General features: G+C 37.4%; 1 protein-coding gene across 3 annotated transcripts in view; it reads right to left on the reverse strand.

Annotated features, from left to right (window-relative positions):
* Window positions 1-354: 354 nt before the first annotated feature.
* Window positions 355-26462, reverse strand: part of GK (glycerol kinase) — a 76267-nt gene continuing 50159 nt past the window's right edge. For all 3 annotated transcript variants that reach the window (XM_060136828.1, XM_060136827.1, XM_060136826.1), the window contains 10 exons: window positions 23620-23662; window positions 23062-23142; window positions 10424-10502; window positions 9569-9665; window positions 8812-8896; window positions 8135-8255; window positions 7881-8024; window positions 6403-6483; window positions 3477-3563; window positions 355-1611 (listed from right to left, as the gene is read on the reverse strand). In XM_060136828.1, the coding sequence (XP_059992811.1) occupies window positions 1601-1611; window positions 3477-3563; window positions 6403-6483; window positions 7881-8024; window positions 8135-8255; window positions 8812-8896; window positions 9569-9665; window positions 10424-10502; window positions 23062-23142; window positions 23620-23662 (829 nt within the window). In that variant the 3' untranslated portion in view covers window positions 355-1600. The remainder of the gene's footprint in view (window positions 1612-3476; window positions 3564-6402; window positions 6484-7880; window positions 8025-8134; window positions 8256-8811; window positions 8897-9568; window positions 9666-10423; window positions 10503-23061; window positions 23143-23619; window positions 23663-26462) is intronic.

A 26462-nucleotide genomic window follows, 5' to 3' on the forward strand; every position in this document is an offset into this window, starting at 1 on the left:
TTAAGAAGCTAGATTAGGTTACGTTTTTACAACACATAACATTAAATTTTTTGAGAAATTCTTGGTTGTCAGTGGGGGGCAGAAAGAAATTCTTGGTTTTGCTAGAAGCCATTTCTATCAATAAAACCTTTTTTTTTTCAGTTGTAATATGACAATAAGCAGAGATAGCTATCTGTTATCTCAAATAGAAATTTTAATTGCTTATCAGCAATTGATAACATACTTGGAGAGAAAGAGATTCTTGGCTTTTTCTTCTACTTAAGTATTTTAACATTTTTTGACATCCCCTCAAAATATACTAAATATGTGTAAAATTACGTCAAAGGAAAAATAACTTTATATGAACTAGTGCTTGTATTTGAAAACAATGTTTGCTGTAGTATTCCACAGTTTTTTCTCTTTTCTTTTTTAGCATATAAAAGTATGGTATAAGAAATTATAGTCACAATAAAGTATATTTTCTTTTATTGACATAGAACATATACTTAAATTTTAAATGTTGGCTCTTTAAGAAAAAGTTTCTCCTGGTAAATAATATGCATAACCATTGCCCAAAAATGTATACAGCTGTTTTCTCCAAAATATTTATACACACAGAGGTCCACTTAAGACCAGCCCCGTTATAACCTACCGAATACAGTGTGCTCTTAATTTATAAATGGGCTACCCTCAGTATATAAAATATAAAGGCATGTATGCTACACATACAAAGTAAGAAATATAAAAAGGAGAGACAAAAAGAAAAAAAAGAAAGTGTTCTTCCCTATAAGATCCAGACAGAAATTCAGTGTAATTAGTGAGAACACGTACTCTTTTTATAAATGGGCTACCCTCGGTATATAAAATATATAGGCATGTATGTTAGACATACAAAGTAAAAAAATATATAAAAAGGAGAGATGAAAGAAAAAAAAAGGAAAGTGTCCTTCCCTATAAGATCCAGAGAGCAATTCAGTGTAATTAGTGAGACCACGTTAAATACAATATATGAAGAATTTTCAGTTTTGGCAAATACTTTTCAGCGAAATACCAAAGCAATGAGGGTACTAAATTTCCATTTTAAGAATTTAGTAGAGGCTTCCATTTAAACATTCAGTGAAGATGCTGTGGTCTCCCTAATATGCAGAAAAGAGGACTTTGGGTAGGGGGGTCTGTTAAAAAGAAGCAAACAAAAGGTCACAAATTTTTAGCCCATTAGTAACAGCCCCTTAATCAAGCATGTGTAGTTCAGGAATCAAATCCTGGCCCATCAGAGCTTGAATATATGTGATAAAAGATTCCAATGGACAGGACCTGAATTATTCCTAGATCTTAGAGGGAATGAGGCAGGAAATGATGGCAAAGGAGCGGGTCAGCCCCAAAGGTAGCTGGTCCAATCTTAACTACCGATGTTAAAAAACACACCAAATGTTTCTATAGCATTCTTTCTGCTGCATTTACTTTATTTCAAGCCACAGGTCTACTTGGAGGGTCATGCAGCTAGTGGCTTATAAATAAAATCAGAGTCTATGAGTAGTGTCATCACATTAAGAGACAGAATCACTGGATTCTCTCGGTAGGTAAAGAGCTCGCATCTTTGGAATCCATGAGTTGGTAGTATTTATGGCATACCTAAAATGGGGGACAAAAATCATATATGTCAGTAATAAAATACATGCAATTCAGGAGTTAAAACAATGAAGACAATTCAATAATTTATTGAGCTAGAAATTCCATATGATTCTTAAATATTGCTTCACAGGTAAAAATGCAACAAATATAACTGATCCAATTCCAAAATTAGCAAATAAACACTATTGCTAACTGTTTACCAAGGCAAGCCATCCCAATTCTTCTCAAATCTCAGCATATGTTACCAAGAGAGATCCTAAAGATGGCAATCATATCTATTTTGGAAGCCTAGGAATTTGGACACTTACTGTATCCTTTAGCTTAGAGATATGCTACATATCCTAATTTTCATAGACCAAGCCTTTTCATTCTGGTACTGGTATCAAAGGGGAAACAGGAGGTGAAAAAAAAAATCAATGAAAACATTCAGCTGCAATGTTATTTTCTTTCCTTTTCCAGACCATCATTATGCAGCCAAAAAAACTCACGGTAAAGAAAAAAAATAGAACTTTTCCTCAAACAGCATTTTTTTAAAAAATTAATTTAAACTACAGTTCTTCTGGGGAATATTTGGACCGTTCCACCAAACATTCCCAAGAAGCAGAAAGAAAATAAGCACCTGCTAATTCTGTATAGATTTATGTATACAGAAGCCCTTTGTAAGGTATAAAGCACTAATACCAACATAAGGTATGATTATTATGGAAGTAGAAGATTTGAACAAATTTATCGGGAACATGAAGAATACAGAAAAAGGCAATCTAATTTTAAATTCTCATGCAAGTAACCCAAGTTTTATCATCAATTAAAAGATAATTTAATGTTCTGCTAATGTAAATAATTTTCATCCCATTTCTGCTGATGTAAATAACTTTTCATTCCATATTTATATATAGCACTTTGGTGATGATGTCAAGCTGATTAACGCTTGTCAGATTTCTATAAACAGATATTCTCCCATATTAATAAAAAATTTTATATTTTACACCCAGGTAATCTTCTAATTAATTAAGAAAAATAATTTAACTCTTTCCTTAATTAGGAAGATTGCTAAAATGTTTCACTTTCTTGGCAACATAAGAAATACATCATTTCCATTTAGGCCATTAATTTGAAGAAACACTGAGAGCTATCATCAGCAACATCTTCCAAAAATGATTATTATATTTAAATTAATACAGGTTATGCAATGTGTTTTATAAAATACTGAGCAATTTTACTCTTATAAGAATATTCAGAAGTTAATATGCAAAATAATAATTCAGTTTGAATTTCTTTTTTTTTTCAGTTTGAATTTCGACCCCAATTTATTTCAATAATAACTTTTTAAAAAACTTCATTTCACCAAATGTATTCTTTTAACTAAAATAAAAGTGATGATAAATTTTCCCTAGCTGTAGAGTTTCACAGAAACTCTGCTAACATACTCTGGCTGAAATTCTTACCAGAATTGAAATATTAAGACTTGTGTAGCAGATTTTCATTAAGTATGAAAAACAACTTATGTACATTTGAAAGCCAATTTAATTGATTTCAAATACTATAAATTTCATCTATCACTCTGAATGTCCTTTCATTTAAACATTGACAGTAGTACTTTCACTTGTGCTTATTGTTGCAGCTGACAGCAGAATGTAGCCCCTCAGAGAAAATCATCATCTACTAAAAAGAGAATAAAAGCAGAGTCACAGTCCTTAATTCTGACTGCCCCCAAAGATCAATTGGTCTAACTAATTAGACCTTTAATAGATTTTCCAGGTTCCTAAGAATAGGAAGAAGGAAAAACACCAAAAACTTTCTGCTGAGTCATACACAAATACATTAATGCTAACTAATACAATTGTCTAATGTAAAGAGGAACTGACCTGAGAGGTACCTTGCTCCGATTAACATTACCATGCTACTCACTATAAAAAAGCCCAAGGGTAGACTACAGAAGATACTAGGGTCACCTGTGGTCATCCAAGTAGGAGGGAATTCCAGTCAAGCAAACCAAAAGAGAGACACATAATTACAATATTTGTGTTAAGAATCACATGATAGCAAAAAAAGTTATAAAAATAGCATATTCATAAAAGCTAGCAAAGAGTTCTTACTTCAAATCAAAACCAGAATCAATATTCAAGGCTTATGACAGTCAACAAACAATACAGATAGCATGCCACAAGTAGCCAAGAACATAGAACATACAGACCAACATAAACCTTCCACTGGCAAAGCCAAAGCTGATGGAGAACTTTTTGGGAGGCTGTTGATTTTAGCTTTCTTGATTCTTCCCCAAAAGATACTAAATGAGCAATCCAATTCCCCTCAAATTCAAATTATAGATCCTTTGGCTATCAGAGAAGAGTTATATTCGTCTACTAAAAATGAATTTCAAACCCTACTGGTTTCATTTTCTTTTTTAAATAGACTTGGTGTATAAGGAAATGTACCTGAATATTCATGTTAGTATAATTAAAAAACCAAACTGTATTAATCTACATTTTAAAATATTGCCTGAGAACACGATTGTTTTGATATTTTCCAACCTGAATTCTCTTGGAAACCCTTCCTTTTAAGAATAGATAGATAGATAGATACTTTTCTTGAATATAAAAATTATATATCTAGAATATTTAACACTCTTTGAAAAAATATTTTGGTGGGTTTGGAGTACAGAGCCAAGAAGTCATCATTTATGATAAGCTCTCTCCAAAAACTATCAAACCCCCAATCACTTCTACAACATTTTGAACATATTGAATGTATGTTAAAAATTCTTTACACTCCATTCAAATATAGTTACAAACAAGAAAATAAATATTAATGCTTCAAAACTGGCAAAACGCTTTGGAAATTAAGCTAACATAATATTCTTCCCATAAATTAAACCTATTTAAAGAGGATCAGAGACCAGGTAGCAATTCCAATATCCTTTCAAGATCGTCAAAATAAGAGTCTGTCTGTACTGCTATTATCAGATAGCTTATTGATAAATCATACCGTTATATAGCTTATACTGCTTAAGGAATACAATCAGCATTTCACTAATTGAATATTATTAGCCTGTTTATTATACAGTTTAGAGACTCTCAAATATTATACATGAGTGCTTTTCATAAATCTACTCAAAAAGTTTTTCAAACTTTGCCTTAAATCCACTGCAGCCTAACTGAAACAAAAACAAAGTTTGAAAAATCAAAAGCTCTCAAAAAAATCAAATTACTTTATCATCAATGCTGATGGCAGAAACAATAGAATCATGTAATTTTCTTTTATCAACTTTTTCTTGGCATTTTAAATTCACTGACAGGTAAGGTAAGCAAACAGAGAAAACGATTAATTGGTTTTGTAAGAACTTTGCAATTAAAATTATGTCTTCAACTGCAAGTAAGGAGAAGAATGTGTGGCATTGACGTGGAGGCAGCTGGGGCAGTGGAGTGCGGGAACACAGGTAGGATTGTGCCATCTTATTTTATTTGGCCATGCCGCGTGGCATCCGAGATCTTAGTTCCCCGACCAGGGATTGAAACCGGGCCCCTTGCATTGGAAGTACGTAGTCTTAACCACTGGACCATCAGGGAATTCCCTGTGCCGTTAAAAAAAAATCTAACTTGTCAAAGAAAACATATAACTCATTTTCATTAGCCATTAATTAAGGGCAACCAGAAAATAAATTGAGTGCATGTCTGTTATATCTTTCAAAGCAACTAGCACTGTGCTACAAAAATACCTATGATTGAGAAGTTTAGCTATAAGGGGTCTCAAAACTGCAAACAGTCTTAGCAAGAAAGGCTCTGCCACTATCTTAGAAAGAAAGGTGAGTCTCAGAACAAAAGATTTAAAGAAAATGGATATTAAGCTTAAAGCTTATTTAGGAGAATAAACAAAAGCTTCAAGTAGGAACATCCAGGACTGAAAATACAGATCACAGTAATCTGTGGTCCTAGATGATCCCAGAAGCTTCTCCTAAAAGCCAGATACATTAAAAGTGGTTCTATACTCGCTTTGGGGTTGGAAGGCAGGCCATATTTCATTTATATTCTCTTCTCCATTAAACTATACGTTTCAATATATTATTGGCCATTGTTTCATTCACTATGTTTGAAATCTTGCATTTAGCAAAGAATTAAAATATTATGCCATATTAAAGGCATGTTTAAGGCTGTTTCTACATTAAAGGCAGCTCAGGGCTGTTTATAATTAAATAGTTTACTTAAGGCAATACCTTCCCACCTAAGAGGTTGAAAAAAAATAGTCCTCTATTTTCTGCCAAGAGCATTTGCCAATTATGACATTTCTAATTTACTATGTTTGGTACTTTTCTTCCTCTGATTCAAATGAGTTCTCATAACATACACTCACTAAGGGCTTGGAAGCAGTCTAGGAAGTAGTGAAATATATTCTGAAATTAATACAGCTTTCGGTTGGTTCAGGTCATGAAGACAGCCCCCCAGAAAGGCAAAGTCAGACACTAAGAAGAAGAAGAAAAAAAAAAGTCTAGTTGATTTTTTTTTCATTAAGAAGAAACTAGAAATAATTTTACTTTTAGAAAACTAAGTTATCAATTGAAGTACCAGGAATAAACTAATAAGGAAAGATATGGCAGGACAGAGTTAAGTATGTATATCAACATGATAATTTATATGTTATGTTTAGAACTTTAAAGTGTTTTCAAAACATTAGAAACTATAACTTACAATAACGCTCTTCTTCAGAGCAGCCTTGCTACGTATAAATGGCCAGATACTTAAAGAAGCGATTTAACATACTAGGGCAAAGTGGCAATAATAATAAAAACATTTTTACCACTTTCTGAAGACTGAGTTGTAACCCAACCCATTGACTTCATCACAGCTTTCTTCCACGTAGAATAACGAATTTCACTTTCTAGACATAGAAGGTAGGAAAACCACACATAAGAAAGGCAGTTTACTGAGATGTTCTAAGTACCACACTTATGTTCACTCAGCGTTCTTTTTTTTTTTTTTGCTGCGCTGTGCAGCATGTGGGATCCGACCAGGGATCGAACCTGTGCCCCCTGCATTTGAAGCATGGAGTCTGAACCACTGGACTGCCAGGGAAGTCCCTCACTCAGCATTCTTGACAAATTGTTACACATATTAAACTGATGTTTGTTACACTGTATTAAGCTGACATGGAGTTTTACCAGGACTCAGACTCCGGAGAGTACCATTGCTAGTGACTACCAGTGACTGGGAGAGAAGCTTGCTTGGAAGTTGGAGGGAAATTCAGCCTGGTCTGCACGATGAAGGGAGATGGGGAAACAGGCTACCTGCTAAGACCAGGCCATTCACAAGCAAGTGGTGATGAATTAGAAAGGGGAATCCTACTTGACCTATTTTCTCTTTTTGGGAGGGTGGAGGAGCTTGGGATATCATACAAAATCCACTTTGACGTTATTTTATACATAGGTTTTTAAAAAGGTTTAAAACCAAATTCAGTATTTAAAACCTTATTTACATACACAGGTTTTTAAAAAGGTTTAAAACCAAATTCAGTATTTAAAACCTTATTTTCATACACAAATTTAATACAGGTATTGGTCAGACCTTGTGGCTTAGCTTTGTTTATTACGACAGTAAGTCAAATATTTAATGCTCATTTATTTAAATTGTTGCTGTTTTTGTCAGGCTAGCCCTGCTGTGTTTAAAAGTTATCAGAATATCGCTTACCCCACATAATCCTGTCCTAAAACTGGCCACTGGCACCAAAGATGATCCGATGCAGACATGAGGAGTCGGTGGCCGATATATCTCCCTTGTCACTGTCAGGAAAGGCTACACTAACAAGCTAGAACTGATAGTGTGGCAGTGTTATCCTCCTACATGAAAGGACTGTAAACACTAGAAGTGAATGGTAAAAAAGTGATTATAGAAGTTTGTTTTTTTTTTTAATAGGGAACCATTCCTCTCATTCACATTCATTCAGTGTATCCAAATATGCTTAGTAGCCAAACCTGAAACAGTAGCATTTGCTATCTTATTTACTTTCTCAACTTATGAATAAACAGAAAAGCAAACTCTCTCTCACTTTTCACAGTATACCAATCTTCAATCTTTACAAGTACCCTCACCAAAAAGGAACTACTGTATAGCACAGGGAACTAGGCTCAATATTTTATAATAACCTGTAAGGGGAAAGAATCTGAAAAAAAAAAGATATATATGTATGTATAACTGAATCACTTTGCTGTACATCTGAAACTAACACAACATTGTAAATCAACTATACTTCAATTTAAAAAAATTTTAAAAAACAAGTACCCTCAGCGTTGATCTGAGGTTCAAACCGCTCCATTGTGACAGCTGACAAGTCCTCAGGTTCCAGACTCCAAACGCCAACCCCTTCTGCAGCCCCTGCTGCCATGGCAGCTCCTAGAGCAGTCGTTTCGGGCATCGAGGGCTTCACTGAGGGGAGAGAGCTACATCAGTATCTTTGCAGTTACATACGCCTAAAAAAGCCAGTTCTTCCGAAGAAACATTAGTCTTGGAGTTTAAAGGAATGAAGGCTTACTAACCTACTGGGATATACAGAATGTCTGCTTGTAGCTGCATCAGAATTTTGTTGTTGGTCATTCCTCCGTCTACCTGCAAATGGCTGAGAGGAATTCCACAGTCGCGGTTCATGGCATCCAAAATCTTAAATAAACCAATGCAATGAACATAATTAAAGTACTCCATAGTAACATCTCTGAAAATAGCCATCTTCTACTCAAAAACACTCAAAAGCTCCCCAAAGCCTGTAGAATAAAAATTTAGATTTCTTAGGCTGGTCTTCTAGGCCCTCCTTGATCTGGTCTTCTAGGTCCTCCTTGATCTGGCCAACCTTTTCTCTCACCACACCTCTGCACTCACCCCTATATCCAGTCAAGCCAAACAATTCTATTTTGCACCCTGATTTCCTGCCATGGTGCCTATGTTTGTGCAACTATCCCCTTTGCCTAATATGCACCACTCAGCATCCCCTCAACTGTAAAGTGCCCAGCGCCTGGCAGCTAACAGGAACTTAGAAAGTAATGACAGCTGGGAAAAGAACCAAAACTTGCAGTTATTACATTAACGTTTAGGCAGGCTTAATTTTTGATTAAATATTTAGTAAGCTTATAAATTGTAATAAATTTCTGGCATTAATATATAATTTGTTTAGGAATAATAAAGGTGGATTAAGTACAAGAAAAGGGCTCATATTTATTACCTCTCGAGTTTGGAAACAAACAGCTTCTAATGCAGCAAAAGCAATATGGCATTTATTGGTGAACTGAGTGAGCCCACAGATGATCCTAAAAATACAAAGATTTTTAAGATTAGAGTGGAATAAGTGAGTCATCAACTGGAAATGTCCTAAATATGGAAAGACTGAATTTGGTAGGTAGAAATGTACGGGGGGGGGGAGGGAATGGACATTAAAAAAAACAAAACTGGACATAAACATTAAGTAGCTTGGAAAGTCCTTATAGTCTACAATGCTGCATCCACATGCGAAAAAGTTCAAGATCTATCCGGATAGATGACAATAATATAAAACCAAATCAATATTCATCTAGATGGTGTCCCTTTGAGACATAACTTGCAGGTGCCTTGAAGATAAAAGATAATAACACTAACATGAATACGAATATGGCAGGGGCTTATTTGTCAGATGATTTATAGCTTCTTGGAGGTTTTTTTTTTTTTTTGGCCATGCCGCGTGGCATGCAGGATCTTAGCTCCGCAACCAGGGATCGAACCCGTGCTCCCTGCAGTGGAAGCTCGGAGCCATAACCACCAGACCACCAGGGAAATTCCCAACTTCTTGGAGTTTAAAGGTTCTGAAATTATACTTGCCAAGTGTAAAAGGTTTCCTCAATACTTTAAAATCGTTTGAAAATAGAAAACTGTTAACTAATAAGTTATTAGCTAATATAGTAAATAAATCAAGACCGACAAAAGCATACCTTATTTTCAATTCTTACCCTCTTGCACTGGGCTCCCAATAAGGTGCATACAGTCCTGAAAATGCTGGGACGAAATAGCAGCCATAAGAAGTACCTACTTCTTTAGCAAGTTTTTCTAACGTTAAAAACAAACAAACAAACAAAAATCACTCTACTATATGCTACTTATTTTAGTCAATAAACACATGTGTTTAAAAAATTAGGACAGAGCTTTTGGTTTCCTATTAGTTAGTACAGCAAAATGTTCCTAATTACAGCAGAATGTCAGGAGCAACAAAAGCAAATTTCTCCACATTGAATACCCCCCCAGTAAAATGTAACCCAGCCCAAGAAATAAACGAACTGGATTAGTTTTGTTAAGGTATTTTAGCTTATTTCCACTATTTTTAAGGTTGCTGCCTAGCTGATGAAGAAGTGGCCTTCAGTGGGTCCCTAATCAGAAATGTGTTCCTGATTGTCTCACCTTCAGGCGAAATTAAAGTAGATGGTTCAAAATAATTATCCATTGTCTGAAAATAGCCATATTAATACTTAAATTACAGGTACTGGAGTTTTAATTCTCACTCTAATAAGACTTAAAGCTTTTTCTCATCAGATGAATTTAACTGCAGATTCTGGCCATCTTTGGTGTTCGCTTTTACACTTGGGTGATTTTTATGCCCTACCGTGCCAGTTTATTAGTTAATTATGTTAATTTGTTGTTTTATAAATCTTCACAAAATAATCTTTTATGTGTAAAATCAAGCTCATAATAGGGATTCATATAGTTTAATGTCACATACGGGGCAAAGCACATGTATTAACAGATTGCAAGGGTAAAATATTTTAAATTCTTATTATTTAGACTCTAGCCCTTTGTTAGAACATACTCACCAATTTCCTCAGAGGTCTTTATAATTCCAAGATTGTCCCTTAGCCAGCGAATAACAGCACCGGCTATAGCTACGGAACCCTATGGGAATAAAGGAATCCGAGAGAGAATATATGTTATCACAATAAAAAGTTTTTATTGAGCATATTCTCTGTGTATGACACTACCAGATGGATAAAATTCAAAAATTTCAACATTGGGACTTCTACAAATATCATAAACTAGGTCTTTTACTACAAACATTATTTATCTAGGGCATTACAGAAGTTTTTAATGAGACAGAGAAGAGAGTCCGCCAGTACACCCTTGGACCTGTGCCCGTAAGTGGACATCAATGTGTTGAGCAATTTGCTTCTTATACAATTGTTCTATCTGTTGCTAAACTACTGAGGTATATTATCACCCAGAGTACATTCCCATCTTATCCACAAAGTTATTGGGAAAGGCCACCCTGAGAGTTTTTTCAAGCCCGTTTCCCATAGCTAACATTATATTAAATCTAGCAACCACAAAAAAAAGTTAGCAAAGAAGCTAACTACAAAGTAATGATTCTTTCCAACAAAATCACCAAGAGATGGGGCTTGGAGTCAGATGAACTGGTTTGAGTCTGAGCTCTAGTTCTTAACTGCTATGTGATCTTAGGCAAATTAGTTAGGCTTTCTGAGACTCCATTTATTCACCTATATAATGGTGGTGACTATAACAACAGTTACCTAAAGAAATTACGATGAGGCTCAATACAGGAAGTATACAGGAGTACACAGGAAGGTTCTTACTGAATGCAAATAGTAGCTTCTTTAATTCTTTAAGTGTTAAAAAAGTATCAGCCAAATTCCATTGACTGATGTATGGGTAAATAAAATGTAGTATATCCCCACAGTGGAAAATTATTTGGCCATGAAAAGACATGAAATTCTGCTACAACATGGATGAATCTTTTTTTTTTTTTTTTTTTTTTTTTCTGTACGCGGGCCTCTCACTGTTGTGGCTTCTCCCGTTGCGGAGCACAGGCTCCGGACGTGCAGGCTCAGCGGCCATGGCTCACGGGCCCAGCCGCTCTGCGGCACGTGGGATCTTCCCAGACCGGGGTTACGAACCCGTGTCCCCTGTATTGGCAGGAGGACTCTCAACCACTGCGCCACCAGGGAAGCCCTGGATGAATCTTGAAAACATTATGCTAAGTGAAAGACCATATATTGTATGACTCCATTTATATGAAATGTCCAGAATAAGCAAATCCAGAGAGACAAAGAGTTGTTTAGTGCTTGCTTAGGGTTGAGGTGATGCAGTTATTCTTTGGGGTGATAAAAATGTTCTAAAGTTAGACTGTGGTGATGGCTGCACAACTTTGTGAATATACTAAAGAACACTGAATTACATACCTTAAAAGAGTGAATCATGTGCTATGGGAATTACATCTCAATAAAGATGTTTATAGAAAGATTCTGGGGGCAAAAGAAGTATCAGCACAAACCATTAGGAATTCCAAAAAAAAAAGTTTTTTGGTTCTGATGTTTCATTCATATAGATTATTTTTTTTCTTTCTTTTTTTCTTCATATACATTATTAATGTAAATTACTTCCACAGAGTCACCCCAAACCAAAACATCAGGTAGAAGTGTAGGAAGCAGAATGTTTCTTATATGTCGCCTGCCTCCCTGTCCCCAATTAAATTAATTGAATTACAAATGGTTACCCTTTCTTGCCATCAGTTTTCAGGATGTAAACAAACTAGATGCTGAATATGTTGATACATCCTATCACTCACAGCAGCTGTGAGAACAGGTCACTATATGCTACTGCATAGCTGGCAAAAACATCGCAGTTGCTCTTTTTATACAGTGAATTTTCAGCTATAAAAAATTATTTGAGGAACAGATTTGACATCCCTGTGCAAATATAACCAGACTTTAAAAATGGGACAAAGACAATTCAGCAAACACCTGACAAGGGACTCTAACCCAATGTTTCTCCCGCCCCAAAAAAGAAAGTTTTTAATACACTTCCTAGTTTTGATATATTATATATTTAGGTACAGAGTGGGACCATCAAGGAGAACTAAGTAAATTGTTTGCTTTTGGAGACAATAGTTCAACTCTCACACATCCTTTGGAAGCGAACAATTCAGAGATAGTAGCTGCCAGAGGCTAGAAAATATATAAGATATTCTATAACAGTGCTGTTTAATAGAAATATAATGTGAGCCACACATGTAATTTAAATTTTCTAGTTACCGTATTTTAAAAGGTTAGATTAATCGTAATATATTTTGCTTAACCCAATATATTAAAAACATTATCATTGCAACATGTAATCAATATAAAACTCGAGATCTTTTATTTGTGTATATTTCACTAAGTCTTTGGTATCAGGTATATCGTTTATGCTTACGGCACATCTCAGTTTGGACTAGCCACATTTCAAGTGCTCAGTAGTCACGTGTGGCTAGTGGCTACCATATCGGACAGCACAGTTCTAGATCTAAATGGAAAAACAGATGTTCTATACTCTCAAAAAGACACTGGTCCTACATGGCATCTAACCACAAAATGTGTATATTTCCAATAGTTTTAGGTGAGTAAGTAATGAATTTTAAAAAGCCACTGAGCTAGAAGTCTAGTGGAGTGGTCTTGCAGCTACCAGCTAGTGGAACTTGATATTTTGGGAAATCAAATGCCGATGTACCTCATTTCCACTGAAAAGTGCAGGATGTTTACATGCTCAATTTTTTTTGAGAGGAAGCAATGTGGTTGCAGTAAAAGGAAAAATCAAGGTTTTCATTAAAGGTAACTGGTTGAGGACCAGAGGGCATTATTTTAGATTAAAACAATAGAAAAAAAATACAAAGCCACTGTCAAGGCTCCAGAAGAAAATTATTCTAAATTTGGTCATCAGGAGTACACAGGAGTGTTTTGTTACTGAATGAAGAAGTAGGTTCAATATAAAAAACACTTATCTGAAAGAAGTATATAATTTTGGTACAGGATATAATACTTGGTATAGCTTTTTAAAAATTAATAAAAATAAGAGAAATCTCCAAATTCACAAAAGATGTAGTCTTCTGAATCCAGAGGCAGGAGATAAAGTGGAAGATGGTATAATGCTTTGAAGATGAGCAGAAAAGAGTACAGGAATGGAAACCTAAAATGATAGATAGAAGGTGACTGTCTACTTGCTATCAAATAAGTTTCTGTCAATTATATCATAAATATAAACATTCAATACTTCAGCTCATCAACTATAAATATGAATCAACCCTTATTCTAAGTCACGATGCACTGGGAAAGCTGCACACAAACCTAATAGTGGTTCTCTAAGAAAAACACAATAGAAATGAGAGGGTAAAAAGAAGAAGTTCTATGATAACCGGACAAGAGAAATAAATTACTCAAAAACTAGACACATAGCCTGGAAAGTGAAAGGCTAAGGAACAGGCTCTGCAAAGATTAGATTAAAAATAATCAAGTAGATCTGATATAATGTCATAGCAGGCAAACATACTTTCCCTCAAAAGCTCCTTGACATGAATGCCACTGCCATGAACAGTATCTGTATAAAGTAGATATTTCAGGATGCAGGATGTATCTTACAATGCAGTTATGGTTAAAATCAGTAAGTGTGGGGCTTCCCTGGTGGCGCAGTGGTTGAGAGTCTGCCTGCCGATGCAGGGGACACAGGTTCGTGCCCCGGTCCGGGAAGATCCCACGTGCCGCGGGGCGGCTGGGCCGGTGAGCCGTGGCCGCTGAGCCTGCGCGTCCGGAGCCTGTGCTCCGCAATGGGAGAGGCCACAACAGTGAGACTCCCGCGTACCGCAAAAAAAAAAAAAAAAAAAAAAAAAAAAAAAAAATCAGTAAGTGTGAAGAAAAATTATGTAAAATTAAGATTATCCTTAAATTCCTTAAAATCAACCACTAGGCACAGTAAACTTAGTTTTGTGTATGCTACAGTAATATGTAACACTACATATATAACTTATATTGTACTTAACTTCTGTATAATTACAAATGCAAAATCTAACTCTATAGCATTTTTATTTGCAAAGAAAAGAGAACAGGAGCACAGAGTTGAATTGGGGAAGCATTTATGAAATGTAATCTGTATCATTAATACTTTGATAACCAGTTAGGGAATTAAAATTAAAAGCACTTATTGCTCAGAAAGTACACTTTCCAAGAAGCTACCTTAGAAAAGTCCATAAACAATGTTTATAGGCCCCCATGATCCTCGCCTCCTGCTGTTCATGGCCTTCCATGATCCTTTCCCTTTGAGTGAGGTGGGACTATGACTTGCTTCTAACCAACAGGACATGTCAAAGGTGATGGGACGTATGTGATGATGTGCCTATGATTACGTTGCATAAGATTACCACACCTGTTTTCTGGACTCTCTCCCTCCCTTGCTGGTGTTAAGTCCTCACATGGGAAGGAACTTCAGGCGGCCTCTAGGAGCTAAGGGCAGCCTCTGGCTGACCGCTAGCAAGAAACTGAAACCCCCAGTCCTACAACCACAAGGAACCAAATCTGGCCAATAATCTGAGTGAACCTGGAAGCAGATGGAGCCTCAGATGACACTGTAGCCTCAGCCTACACCTTGACTGCAGCCTGGTGAGACCTTGAGCAGAGGATCCAGCTAAGCTTTGCCTGGACTCCTGACCCGTGGAAACTATAAGATAATAAATGGGTAAGGTTTTAAGCCGCTTACATCAGTGGTAATATTGTTATGCAGCAACAGTTAACTAATATATGAGACTTATACCTGAAATGGAATATCTGGCTGAAGAGGGATGAAAAACTCCAAAAACAAAAATTTAACACTATAATCACAAGTCATACAAACGATAGGAGAAAAAGGACATTCAAAGAAAACAATGGGGGGATATAAGGAATCCTCTTTGAAGCTCATGTTTAAATAGACAACAATGGCATAACATAGGATTTGGTATATAAACAATATTTATTAAGTGTCTGCTATGTGCCAGCCTCTGGGATAGAGTGGTGAACAAGACAGATAAATATTCTGACCTCAGGGAACTTATATCCTAGCGACAGAATACAGAACGTGGAAGTCTCAAATCCAAAGTAAGCTCACGTTCATAATCAGATTAAAGGCCCCCAAAAGAATTTTGTTTCGTGAAATAACATTTAGAAAAAGGAGATGAACAAGGAAGGGAAAAGCACAGCTTGGGGAAGACAGTGCACAGATGGCAGAGGGAAGGCAGAACTACTCGTTCTATTTTGGTAATCCTTGGTCTATTTTGCTTCAGTATCTTCCACCACTAAGAAAATTTTCCAACTATTAAGAGTGGTACAGGGCTTCCCTGGTGGCACAGTGGTTAAGAATCCGCCTGCCAATGCAGGGGACACGGGTTTGAGCCCTGGTCTGGGAAGATTCCACATGCCACGGAGCAACTAAGCCTGTGTGCCACAACTACTGAGCCTGCACTCTAGAGCCCACGAGCCACAACTACTGAGCCCGCATGCCACAACTACTGAGCCCGTGTGCCACAACTACTGAAGCCCTCCCACAGGTCTAGTGCCCATGCTCCGCAACAAGAGAAGCCACCGCAACGAGAAGCCCGTGTACCGCAACGAAGAGTAGCCCCCGCTTGCCGCAACTAGAGAAAGCCCGCACGCAGCAACGAAGACCCAACGTAGCCATAAATAAATAAATGTTTATTTAAAAAAAAAAAAGAGTGGGACAAATTTTAGCAGTTTAATATGAGTTTAAAGTCTCAAAACAACTGAAGCATCAGGTGTCCCAATTCCTTTTTACTAACAATGAAATAAGGACCCAGAGATGTTAATATTCTTGGTGATAAAAAAGAAGTAAACATCCCTATCAACAGAGATGGATGAGTTTGCACTTTAAAAATCACCTGTCCTGGGGCTTCCCTGGTGGCGCAGTGGTTAAAAATCCACCTGCCAATGCAGGGGACACGGGTTTGAGGCCTGGTCCGGGAAGATCCCACATGCCTGCTGTGGAGCAACTAAGCCCGTGAGCCACAACTACTGAGCCCACGAGCCACAACTACTGAAGCCTGCACGCAGCAACAAAGACCCAACGCAGCCATAAATAAATAAATAAATAAATAAACTACATTGTTAAAAAAAAATCACCTCTGTCCCTAACAGAGGATAACAGGCAAAACATAAAAAGAGAAAACCAAAACAACACATGCTAACTCAGACAGAGAATAGCATCAATGTGGACAGAAACAGAAATGCATGGCTAAGCAGGATTTGAGGCCACAGGCATGATGGATTGTGAGTCATTTTTCTGTGTGTGTCAGGGAGCAGGAGTGGTGGCCGGAGCTGACTCCTGCAGAGGAAAGGGATTCGAAGTGCTTGGTGTAAGATCAGGAAGACTGTCAGTGTCTGAAGCCAGGGGCTAGGTAGTGCTTTCCTGCTTGTGTAGGGGTACTGGAAAACAAGCAATTGTCTACGCGCTGACTAGGGCTATTGGCTTAATGGAAAATGAGTCTGGAAGGGAAAATTCCAAAATACATGAAGAAATCTATTATTAAAACATCAGCCGTGGTGTTGGGAAAATAAAAAAGCTCCATGCAAGAGAATCAAACTGGACTACTTTCTCACACCATATATAAAAATAAACTCCAAATAGATTAAAAACTTAAATGCAAGACCTGGAACCATAAAACTCTTAGAGAAAACACAGGCAGTATGCTCTCTGACCTTGGGTCTTAGCAATATTTTTTTGGATCTGTCTCCTCAGGCAAGGGAAACAAAAGTGAAAATAAACTAAAAAGCTTTTGCACAGTGAAGGAAGGTATCAACAAAACGAAAAGGTAGCCCACTGAATGGGAGAAGATATTTGCAAATGATATATCTCATAAGGGGTTAATATACAAAATATACAAAGAACTCAAATAACTCAACATCAAATACAAACAAACAATTTGATTAAAAAGTTGACAGAGGACCTGAGTAGACATTTTTCCAAAGAAGACATATGGATAGTCAATAAACACATGAAAAGGTGCTCAATATCACTAATCAACAGGGAAATGCAAATCATAACCACAATGAGCTAGATACCTGTCATAATGGCTATTATCAAAAATACTACAAACAACAAGTGTTGGCGAGGGTGTGGAGAAAAGGGAACTCTTGGACACTGTTGGTGGGAATGTTAAGTTGGTACAGCCACTGTGGAAAACAGTGTGGAGGTTCCTCAAAAAATCAAAAGTAGAGCTACCATACGATACAGCAAATCCACTTCTGGGTATTTTTCCAAAGAAAACAAAAACGCTAGTTAGAAAAGATATATGCACCCCTACGTTCATTGCATCACTACTTACAATAGCCAAGATATGAAAGCAACCTAAGCATCTATTAATAGATGGATAAAATGGATAACTTTATAATATATATAAAATGGAATATTATGACATCTTGCCATTTGCGAAAATATGGATGGACTTGAAGGGTATTGTGCTAAGTGAAATAAATCAGACAGAGAAAGAAAATATATCATGATTTCACTTACATGTGGAATCTAAAAAATAAAACAAATGAATAAACATAATAAAACAGAAATAGACTCATAGAAACAGAGAACAAAATGCTGGTTGCCAGGGGGTAAGGGGGTAGCAGAATGAGTGAAATAGATGAGGGAGATTAAGAGGTACAAACTTCCAGTTATAAAATAAACAAGTCATGGGGATGTAATACACAGCATTGGGAATATAGTCAATAATATTGTAATAATTTTGTATGGTGACAGATGCTAACTAGACTTACTGTGGTGATCATTTTGTAATGTACAAAAATACTGAGTCACTATGTTACACACCTAAAACTAATGTAATATTGTAAGTCAATTATACTTCTATTAAAAATTGATTAAATTAAAAATATATATATACTTTGTATATATACTATATAAATTAGACATTACAGCATATCATATGCTAGCTTGCAAGCATCACTTCTAATGAAAATGTATGGAAGGGGAAAAAATGACATCAGTCAACAAAACATAACATCTGGAATAGAATTCATTCCAATCCAGTGGTTAGGACTCTGCGCTTCTACCGCAGGGAGCACGGGTTCAATCCCTGGTCGGGGAACTAAGACACTGTGTGTCCGCAGCACCGCCAAAAAGAGAAAAAAACAACAACAAAACAAAACAGTAACAACAAAAAAACACAAAGAGGTAGATTAAGGTATGATTTCCATGAAAAAAAACCCCATGAATTACAAATCAAAAGAAAAGAGAAATAAAATCAGGTGGACATGAAAAATAACCAGTTAAAGACTGTAGAAATGAAATTACTGAGTGAGATTAAAAAATGTAATAGATGAGATAAACTGTAGAATAGACAGAGAAAATAGGCAAAGTAGTGTTCCCATATACTGCTGGTGGTATTTACACATGGTAATGAAAAAGAATGGGACAATAGTTATATTTAACAACACAGATGAATTTCCCAAATAAAATGTTGAGTGAAAGAGGCCAGATCAAAGATTGCATACTGTATTACTCAGTCTCTCGCTTATATTTTTAATATATAAAGTATTAGCAACATGCAAAACTAACTTCCGTGTTTAGGGTTACACATTTAAGCGTTAGAATTGTAAAGAAAAGTAAGAAAGTGATCATAATAAAAGTCAGGGCAGGGTTAACTTAGGGGAAAGGGAAGAGGATGTGATTGGGAGGGGCACATAGAAGGTTCCTGGTAGTTTTCTGTTTCCTGACCTGGGTGAGGTTACATGGGTCTTCTTTTTATAATAATTTGTTAAGCTGTACATTGATGTTTTATGCATTTTTTCTATACATGTGTTACATTTCACAATTAAAACATTTTTGTTTTGTTTGTCTCAAAGAGAGAATTTGGAAATGTAAGGTAGATACTGAGAAACTCACCAGGGATGCAGCACAGAGAAACAAAGAGATTAAAAATATATAAAAGGGCAGTTAAGAGACATGGAGGGTGGGTTGGAAGGTTCCAATATCCGTACAATAGCAATTCCAGAAGAGGATGGAGGTAATGGTAGAGAAGCAATATTTGAAGAGATAATTGTTGAGAATGTTCCAGAACTGAAGACAGACTTGTATCCAAGTACCTAACAGAATAAGTAAAAATAAATCCAAACTCAGGCACATCATAGTAAAACTATGGGACATCAATGATAAGGGTATAACGTTTAAAACTTCCAGATTACCTATCTACAAAGGAACCACTTTTAAATCAGAACAGCAAAGGTCTCATCAGCATCAAAAAATGGCCAGAAGGGATGCAGATAAAGCAACTGACTTTTATATCCACCCCAGAGAGAGAGCAAAATAAAGACAAACCTAAAAAAGAATAGGCTCACCGCACCAGACTCTATGAACTGTGAAAGGCTATCCCTCAGCAAGAAAAAACTGGGGGTGGGGGACGATATAAAAGGTATGGGACCAAGGAAACGATACTGGACACAGAAATTGACAAAATGTGTCAATTGATATGATTTATTATTGACTGAAAAGAAAACAGTATGAATTATTGAATGTTTAAGAAAAAGGGGAAATGAAAATTTTAAACTCAATAACATGATTATGGATGGAGGTGGCAAGGATAAAGCATTCAAGGTCCTCATCATGGTTGGGTGGTTATTAAAAATACTAAACAATTATAAGCACTCTTAGAAAAATATATAGTTATTATTTTGAAGATACTAGCAAAAAACCCCAAAACAACAACAAAAAATGAGAAATGCGTTATGTTGCTTCCAAATCAGCAGAGGGAGAATGAAAGAAGACTAAAAACTAAGAGGGGTAGTTATAGTTTCAGTTTTCAAAAAGGGTAGAAAGTTACTTTTTGAATACCTCAGATTGCCAAGCCTAACAACAATCTGTCAAATGAAAGAAATGGGTATTAAATATCTGCTCTGTAAGCACTTTAACCCAAAAAGGAAGCAGTGTGACCAGGTGGAATTTGCATGAATTCACTGAGAAAAAGTTTTACCCACCTAACTTTATTCTCTGCACTCTTTTTTGATTTTCTTAATTTTACAAGATGTTTGTTAACTGAAGAGAATTCGGAAAAGAAAAAAGATTCTATCTATTGTTGTTAATATACTAGTGTGTGTGTGTTGTGATCAAGTTGCTAGGTTAGTAGAAGGGTGTGACATATGGGAGACGCAGTGAAAAGAACACTGGACTTGGTAGACTGGAGCCCTGAATACTCAGATTTACAAGGAAGGAGATGGCACAGCGGAGCGGCCTAGGCATCTAGACTTTGATGCCCAATAACCGGGATTTGCACCGACGATTGGCTACTTACTAGCTGTCAAGCTACCTTGGCCAAATGACTCCAATTTCACTTGTCTTCTTCATGTATAAAACAAGGGAATAGCAGGGTGTAGCAAAGCCTGTTGTCATCTAATCTATTGCCCCTCTCTACTTTAAAATTCTATGAAACTAAAAAAAAAAATTACATGAATCAAAACGAAATCATATGGGGCTTCCCTGGTGGCGCAGTGGTTGAGAGTCCGCCTGCCGATGCAGGGGACACGGGTTCGTGCCCCGGTCCGGGAAGATCCCACATGCCGCGGAGTGGCTGGGCCCGTGAGCCATGGCCGCTGAGCCTGTGCGTCCGGAGCCCGTGCTCCGCAACGGGAGAGGCCATAGCAGTGAGAGGCCATAGCAGTGAGAGGCCCGCGTACCGCAAAAAAAAAAAAAAAAAAAAAAAAAAAAAAGTGTGTGTTCTGCTCCACCAAGTGGCCGTTCCCCATCTCTCTCCCTCTCCTCAGGTCTCCCTATTCCCTGAGACAGAACAATAACGAAATTAGGCCAATTAATAACCCTGCAATGGCCTCTAAGTGTTCAAGTGAAAGGAAAAGTCACATGTCTCTCACTTTAACTCAAAAGCTAGATAGAAATAATTAAACTTAGTGAGGAAGGAACATCTAAAGCTGAGATAGGCTGAGAGCTAGGCTTCTTGCCCCAAATGCTTAGCGAAGTTGTGAATGCAAAGGAAAAGTTCCTGAAGTAAATTAAAAGTACTCCAGTGGACACACAAATGATAAAGAAGTGAAATAGCCTTGTTGCTGATATGGAGAAAGTTTGAGTGGTCTGGATAGAAGATCAAACCAGCTACAACATTCCCTTAAGCCAAAGCCTAATCCAGAGCAAGGCCCTAACTCTCTTTAATTCTATGAAGGCTGAGAGACGTTAGGAAGCTTCAGAAAAAAATGTTTGGAACTAACAGAGGTTGGTTCATGAAGTTTAAGGAAAGCAACTGTCTCTGTAACATAAAAGTACAAGGTAAAGCAGCAAGTGCTGATGTAGAGGCCACAGGAAGTAATTCAGAAGATCTAAGACACCTTCATTAATGAAGGGGGCCACACTAAACAACAGATTTTCAGTGTAGATGAAACAGCCTTATAGTGGAAGAAGATATATCTGAAACTTTCATAGCTAGAGAAGATAAGTCAATGCCTGGCTTCAGAGCTTCAGAGGACAGGCTGACTCTCTTGTTAGGGGCTAACGCAACTGGTGACTTTAAGTTGAAGCCAATGCTCATTTATCATTCTGAAAATCCTAGGGTCCTGAAGAACTATGCTAAATCTACTCTGCCTGTGCTCTATAAATGGAACAAGAAAGCCTGGATGACAGCAGATCTGTTCACAACATGATTTACTGAATATTTAAAACCCTCTGTGGAGACCTAATGCTTAGAAGAGGATTCCCTCCAAAATATGACCACTCATTGACAATGCACCTGGTCACACAAGAGCTCTGATGGAGACATACAATGAGACTCATGTTGCTTTCCTGCCTGCTAATGCAACATACATTCTGTAGCCCATAGATCAAGGAGTAATTTTGAATTTCAAGTCTTATTGTTTAAGAAATACATCTTGTATGGCTACAGCTGCCATAGATAGTGATTCCTTTGATGGGTCTATTCTGGGCAAAGTACACTGAAAACCTAGTAGAAAGGATTCACCACTCTAGATGCCATTAAGAACATTTGTGATTCATGGGAAGAGGTCAAAATTACAACATTAACAGGAGTTTAGAAGAAGTTCATTCCAACCCTCATGGATGACTTTGAGAGGTTCAACACTATTTCTAGGAAGTAACTAGAAATAGCAAGAGAACTAGAATTGGAAGTGGAGCCTAAAGATGTGACTGGGGACTTCCCTGGTGGCACAGTGGCTGAGAATTCGCCTGCCAGTGAGGGGGACACGGGTTTGATCTCTGGTCCGGGAAGATCCCACATGCCACAGAGCAGCTAAGCCCATGCACCACAACTACTGAGCCCATGCACCACAACTACTAAGCCCGTGCGCCACAACTATTGAGCCCATGTGCCACGACTACTGAAGCCCGCGCGCCTAGAGCCTGTGCTCCGCAAGAGAAGCCACCGCAATGAGAAGCCCGCGCACCACAACAAAGAGTAGCCCCCTACTCGCTGCAACCAGAGAAAGCCTGCGTGCAGCAACAAAGACCCGAGGCAGCCAAAAATAAACAAATAAATAATAAAAATAAAGATGTGACTGAATTGTTGCAATGTCATTATAAAATTGTAACAGATGAGGAGTTGCTTCTCATTCTTACAGACAACACTGTGGTTTTCATTAGCTTTGAATGTTTGTCACATTATCTATACTGAATGAAATGTACTTACTTCTAACGCATAATACACTGGTTTGTCTCTGCCCAGTTTGTAAGCCACTGTGGTCAGAAGGCCATGTTCAGAAAATACACACTGTAGGAAAGAGAAAAAGATTTCATTAGTCAGGAAAACAAAAAGATAGCATTAGAATATTTTTAAAGCAAAAATGATCTAGTTACAACATAATTCAATAAATATAACAATTTAGAAAATAGATCTTAAAAGTCAAAATTACCAGTATTAAGAACAGTACACTTAAACAGTATAAAAAGTTTATCCCTCGTTCCAAATTAGATTTGCATTAAGAATCTGACAAAGTCCTAGTATAGATATCCCACTAACACAATTAAACACACACATGTAAAATTCAAAGAACCTAAAATGGTTCTTACAAGAACCATTCACATGTAGTGATTTTCATCATTTTTACTGAGTTCTAAATTAAACCCTGATAGAAATTAAATAAAAGCTCCTGACTCAAAAGTAACTTAATAGCAAATTATGCTCAAGTATTATTTATATGAAGTTAAAGAAGACTTTCACTAATCTTTTAATTTGAAAAAAACCAACCTTACGGCCTGTATTACATAGTAAGAAACAGCCTGTTCCATACCTATAGTTGGGGGAAGAATGAACAGTAGGACAATTTTATTAAAAGTAAATGATGAAACATTAATACTACAAAACTAACATTTAACTTAGAACAATAAAAGTAATTTATATTAAAGTTTTAGAAAAGTTCTAAAAGCTAACAAACATCACAAACTCTTTGGAATAATGTTTTAAAGAACAGTCTAGAAGAAAATGTACTTAGTGCAATCCTAATGGAAAAATGCAAGTATAGTATTTGGCACTTAGTCATAGCCCAGGGCCATGTTCATAAAATAGCACTGAGGTACAATAAATCCTAAATTCTGTCACACTTACATTGCTATTAATCCCCATGGAGTGAAGCATCATGACTAACAGGCATTCAGCAATGGGGCGGGCCAGCCTAGCTCCATCATTTGCACAGTCATAAACTTCTGGCATGGAGAGGGGGTAGGTCCAGGGTACAGGAAAGTGTAGGTGGACTTTGGGAAAATGAGGGGCCCAGAGGGAAAAGCTATTGCTGGTCTACTTTCCCTGTTCTCTGCGCAGGACAGGGCATTCTACTAACACTGGTGGGAGAGTCATAGCCAGCACGTAACACAGCTGCCGTGGAAGAACTGAATTTATTTTGTGACAGCCTTATCAGCAAAACCTTCGGACTCTGCAACAAATCTGGTGCTTGGACATGAGTGAGTGGTTTTGACTTGTGCCAGGAAGATAAGCAGCCCAAACTGATATCAGTAAGGGTCACATGGCGACAGTTTTCAAATCAGTTGGCTGTGACTATCACCCTTGGCTCTCCACAGCTGTCCTGCCCTGTTTGGGATTCCCTCCCCACGGGCCTTGTGGGGCAAATAGAAAGCCAGGGCAATTTTTTCTGATAAACATTTTTCCAGGCACCACTGTTGTGAATGAGAATTAGCCCAAGACCGTCTATCTCTTCTGCTTGATTGTCGGCCTGCATGGGATTCATGAATATCTAAGTTTTCAAAGACACCAGTCAAATGACACTAGGTACGGGTAATAATATATATACGAATTCAAACACATAAATCGCTAGGCCTTTTTACTTCTGTGACGCTGAAAAAGCTATATATTCGTAAAAATGGAAGTGAATTTTCTGTTCCACACTATTTAAAGGAGAAATCTGTACTGATTTAGTCCCCATATAAACACTCTGTATACTGAATGGTAGTGTACAAGTCTTAAAGTATGAAATTGACGCAGAGGCTCAAGGTACTTAATAAAAGTGAATTCTTAAGTTTGTATATACTTGATAAGTAATTACTGAGTATTGTCAACGTATGAAGAGACCTCCTTGCTACATTTAGGCCACAGCTTTCAAAACAGTGTACAGGCAATTACTTTCCTCTTAAATTTTATTATTTTTTTCTTCCCAGTCATCAAACCTATATGGGGTTTTCAGCATTTATATGGCCTACCAATCCTTCCTCAAACATCCCAGAAAGACGTCTGACGTTTCTGAGCTCTGGAAAGTTAAAGGTTGTTTGCTATTCTCCACGGAGTAGTGGGCCAAACAAAGATAGTACACAGCGGGAGCGTGAGTGGCCCTGGCCGAAGCTGTGAAACAGGCAGAAGGACTCCTCTATTACACTTAAGCCCTCTGGGGAGAGGAGGCACTTAAAACACAAACTTAACTTAAAAACACAAACAAAATTCCCCAAACTTGCCCATGATCCTGTTAACCTAACGAACTATGTACTCCACTTCCCGTTCCTGAATAGTTGCCTTTTTGCAAAGCACATTCTGTCTTGCTGTCTCTATTCTCTACCTACTCGCATCTCTTTTGACCACTTGCAACCTGGCTTCCATCTTGAGCATTGTACTAAAACTTCATTCTTTGAGGTCACCACTGAAGACCTGATTTCTATGTACAACGGTCTGTTCTCATTCTCAGCCTCCATGACCTATTTGTACTATTTTGCACTGCTGACCAAGCCCCTCTCTTCAACAGCTCTACACTGGATCTCCACTTTAATGACTAACTACATTCTATTTGTCTGACTTCTACATCCCTTCACCTCTTCCTTCTTCTAAATATCTCCTCTACCTGTATACTTTTTCTTGGTAATTTTATCTATTCTTATCGCTTCAAAAATCACCTCTAAATATGGGCAATTCAAAATCCCTTACTTTTATACTGAGTTCATTCCCCATTACCGTATGTGTGTAATGTACAGTCTACCAGTACTGCCAACGTGTCCCAAACAGAAATTCTTCTACTTGGACCCATTCCCTACTTTGGCTAAATCTAACCACTGGGCCCAGGGGACTAGTCTCCGTACCTGCTTCCTGTCTCTTGTCCCTCTGTAGCGCCATGGACATCCACCCACGCCTCCCTCAGCCCTCATCCTTCTTAGTTCTTGTCTTTGATGCTGAGATGCCATGGTGGCCTCCGCCATGTCCTCTTTGCTTCTGATCTCTCCCCACTTTAACCCAGGACTGCCATATCATTAATGAACACCTCCAGTCATCTCTGAACAGCAGCCCACAAACCTTCAGAAGTGTCCCACCGCCTTCAAGAAAAAAATCCTCAGTCTGAAGTTTAGGGTTTCACACCACCACCCTAGCCTTATTTTCCCACAACCACTTTCCCACCCAAATGTTCTCCACATTCTCTAAATAAAGTCTTCCATTTCCCTGTTTGCATCTTGGTTCAGTGTTCCATGCGTTCACCAATATTGCTAAGTCTTCAAACATCTCATTACTAACAATCTTTTGTGATTGTTCTCCCCTCCCTTTGAAACCCAACAGCAGTACTTCCAAGTTTTTTATGGCACATAAGTTCTGATATATAATAT

The sequence above is a fragment of the Lagenorhynchus albirostris genome, chromosome X (assembly GCF_949774975.1).
Source record: "Lagenorhynchus albirostris chromosome X, mLagAlb1.1, whole genome shotgun sequence".
NCBI lineage: Eukaryota > Metazoa > Chordata > Mammalia > Artiodactyla > Delphinidae > Lagenorhynchus > Lagenorhynchus albirostris.